General features: G+C 44.9%; 1 protein-coding gene across 1 annotated transcript in view; it reads left to right on the forward strand.

Moving 5' to 3' along the window:
• Positions 1 to 2528: 2528 nt before the first annotated feature.
• The window catches only part of LOC140327927 (tyrosine-protein kinase Src42A-like), a gene marked incomplete in the record, with an annotated part of 10228 nt that continues 8766 nt past the window's right edge, over positions 2529 to 3990 (forward strand). Inside the window, 1 exon segment of the mRNA XM_072407175.1 lies at positions 2529 to 3156. Within this exon segment, the coding sequence (XP_072263276.1) occupies positions 2567 to 3156 (590 nt within the window).

Genomic DNA, 3990 nt, shown 5'->3' on the forward strand with positions numbered 1-3990 from the left:
CTTGCTGGGGGAGGGTTCTGCATCAGTGGCTGCATTTGCAGATGTTGGCTTAGATGAAAATGAGGATGATGATGACCGTGATATCACCTGTGAACCACCGGTGCGTGTAAGGGCTAGCAGCAGTTCCAAAACAGACAGAGGAAAGACATTGACTCCTTCTCCGCCTCCAACTGTCATTGCTACTACGTCTCAGGAGTTTGGTGCCAGCCAGACTTCTAGCGGCAATGAAGTATCAACTTCTGCCCACAGGTTTCATGGCATCAGATGGCGTTTGTCACGTCTAGCCAAATTATTGGCCTTGCAGCTACTGCCGTACAGGATTGTGGACTCTGCTCCCTTCTGTGACCTGATTGCCTGTGCCGAGCGTCAGTGGAATATACCAAGCAGGCAAATTGGTACTCCAGTGACCCTTTCAGCTCCCAGTCCCTTCAGCCCACTCCACTGGAGTTCTGCATCAGGCTTTGGGCCCAACCCTAAAAAGAGTCATTAAACTAAATTCACATCTAGCCAAACTATTGGCCTTGCAGCTACTGGCGTACAGAATTGTGGACTTTGCTCCCTTCCGTGACCTGATGGCCTGTGCCGAGCTTCGGTGGAATATACCAAGCAGGCATTACTTCTCCCGCACAGCTGTTACAAGTTGACATGCACATGTAACAGAAAACCTCTCCAGGGCATTGGCATTCTTAGTGTCTAGCCAAATCCACGTCACCATGGTCAACTGGACAACCAGGCACGGAGTGGGACGCTACCTGTAGTTCACCGCTCACTGGGTGACCTTGCATAGCTCATTGGCCAGTAGTCTGCAAGAGGCATTACAGCACCTGGTACCCACGCTGAGAGGTGTGGTGGGAAAACATGGGGCACCCCAGTCCTCTCCCTTCTTTCTTCTTCTCCTGCATTCCTTCTACCGGCAAACCCTCTCTTTTCGACATTCCTTGTGAAAGGCCAGCAGCGGAGGACACTGTGGTTAAACATAAAGACAAGGGACTAGGCCTTCAATGGCTAGGGAGAGGGAAAGGGTCACCCCCTACGGACACCCTAACCTAGCCCTGACTCTTGTCAGTATGAATATCCCCTGATGGTGGGAATATTCATACACTGGAACCTAGGCCCGAGTAGCCCTGGATTGCCCTAGGACTAGTGATAGGGTATGAGACTACTGGTTCCTTCCCTGATGAAAGTACCAGCATCTCCCTGAGGCCTAGTAACAACAAAACACCAAGAGCGGTACAACTTATCTTAAATAGAACATAGATGAGCAGGAACTCTGGAGAGCCCACTTCTTCAGGAGAAAGTGGTTCTACAATTGAAAAAAGAAAGAATATATAAATATATACAGTTACTTGTTACAGAAAGTAAAAATTATACATATAAATATCATCATCACATATCCAAGCGTTTACCTGTGTTTCAAAACTCCCTTCGGATACAGAGAGATCAATGCCCCGGGACCACCAAGAGCCTTCCAGGGTTGAAAACTTCTATAACTTATATCTATATTTCCAAAAAGCAGAAACATTGTTTACCTAACAAGAGAAACAAGGAATGGTTCACTGTTTTTCAGCCATGTGTTATATGTAATAGCAACATAAACACCCCATATCTGTGTGATGACACCTTTTACCCAACTCAACACATCCAACCAATGTAATAAGTCTAAATATGAGCGAAATAAGGGACTAAATAAATTAATATGACTTACTCCATGACAGACATATCAGAGTGTTCAATCTACCATAATCTTCAAAATTTAATACAAAGCAAAAGAAAAAACAAAAAAAAAAACGTGCTAATCACTGTGCATCATATTACCAACTAATAACACCTTATGGTGCCAAACCACCATCACCTATTCACAAAAATAAAAAGATAAAAGGGAAGAAGCTAACCGGATCAAAACCTTTTGCCTGATCCAATGCCAGCAGATATTTCCTCCAACCAGCAGCCCTGCATCTCTCCAAGGTCTCTCGGATATCTAACAACGCTGGCAATGGTCTTCTACCTTGAATAAAGCTGTGCTGACGGCTGGACAACGCCTGCTACTGACAACAAGCACCAGAAGAAATTTTTTTGCCAGGGTTTGTTGGACATTGAGAAGGCTTATCAGGTGCCAGTTCTTATATCTCAAAGAATCTTACCCCCGTAATCCCATAATCTCTTTCCACAACCAAAAAGGCTTCATATTGCTTTTCCTTCAAAGGTGTTTTACCTTCATGATCTCTGGATTACCTTTTCTTGAGACAAGTCGGTCAAGCATTCTGCTCAATTTTAATTAGTTTACATTATGATGATAGATGATAATAAAGTGTCAGCTCCTCTGTAGTACTGTGCAGAGTCCATACATACAGAGAACAGATACTGAGAATTACACCCAGGGTACAGGACAAGAGAAGTAGTATTTTGTGTATATAGAGTGATGCAATGTAGGTGTCCCTGAAGGAGGAAGCAGGAATTTGTTGCTGTTATCATTGGCTTCAGTCTGACCCGCCCGCTCTCTCCTGACATTTCTGCATTTCTTACTTCCTCGTAGGTTCTGTCGAGTGCTGGGAGTGTTGTGCTTAGGATGGGGCTGAATGTCTGCAAGCAGTGCTGTGGGTGCTGCCCGTGTGGGTGCTGCCATGATCCTGTGGAAATCCCTGTCATTGGAATTCACAGTATCTCAACCTCGGTGCCTGGTAATGCCAAGTTACCAGACAAACCCGATTCAGTGACTGAATGGATGAAGATGTATCGAACCCACAATCTCAACCCCGAGGTACCACTGAACCTGGAGCGCCATCTCAAGGGTGAGGATAACCCAGTCTTTGCCGACATCTCTACTACTAGCACTAAAATGCCAACTTTCACTGGTTGTGCCCCTCCCAGTGACCACCATATTGGTGAACAGACCAATATGCCAGTCTTCACAAAGTCTATAGGAAAGAGGAGAAGTGAAATGTTAGAAACATTCTGCCGCAACACCAAGATCTCCACCTACAGCTACAAGCCGCGCTCCTCTAAAGACCTAGAGGTCCGGAAGGGCGATGAAGTGGAGGTTCTAGAGGAGCAGGGGACTTGGATTCTGGCCCGTACACTCAATGATGATGGAGAATCTAAAACTGGCTATATCCCGCTGACCTTCCTGGCCAACACTGGGAGCCTGGAGGCTGAGGAGTAAGTCACGGCACGGCTTTGCCATATACGTCCCACCCTCTTATATGCTTCTGTTTATACACATGAGTATTTTTCATGGGGACTTTCAGTTTTTGGTGTGTTTTGGCAGCTCATATGGGAAGCAAGGTACCATTGCATCCATGGGCACTAGGCACATCAATAGGTGACAAGTACCAGTGTAGCAGAATGAGCTGGGCAAAACCATAGTGGTCTTTTTTTTTTTTTATACAAATTGCCATGGGGACTATAGGAGCATGATGAGATGAACATAGAGGACCAATGTAGCATAGGTAGATGGGCACTGCCATAGGGACATGTAGCACAGAATCATGGTAAACTGGGCACAGCCATCAGGGACAACTCCTGTGAAAGAATTAGGAAGTTTTCATTACACTGGGGCTGTCAAATTGCTGCTATTATTATTATTATTATTATTGCTTTTATTATTATTATTATGATTATTAATATTATTAGCTACTATTACTGGACTAAGTGCCATTGTCCCACAACTCTAATAACCAGATGGGACAGCTCAATTTGCAGTGGAAGGAAAGCCACCGCACCCCCAATTTCCCCTGCACATGTTGCAATGTTGCAAATCAGAAATCCTGTCCCAGTATTACAGCCAACCCAAACAGGTTCAGTGAGTCTATTCTAAAGAAAAGGGTGGTGGTGACTCCAGAACAAATTACAGATTGACAAATCGTGTGAAACTTTACAGAGGCGACAACAATTGCTGTCCTGTCATTCTCCTTATCTAAATCTGACCTACCTAAATCTGACACCCCACCCCCACCCACTATTTATGATAGATAGAAAGATGGAGAGATAGAT

This window comes from Pyxicephalus adspersus, chromosome 4 (assembly GCF_032062135.1).
Source record: "Pyxicephalus adspersus chromosome 4, UCB_Pads_2.0, whole genome shotgun sequence".
In the NCBI taxonomy this organism is placed as follows: domain Eukaryota; kingdom Metazoa; phylum Chordata; class Amphibia; order Anura; family Pyxicephalidae; genus Pyxicephalus; species Pyxicephalus adspersus.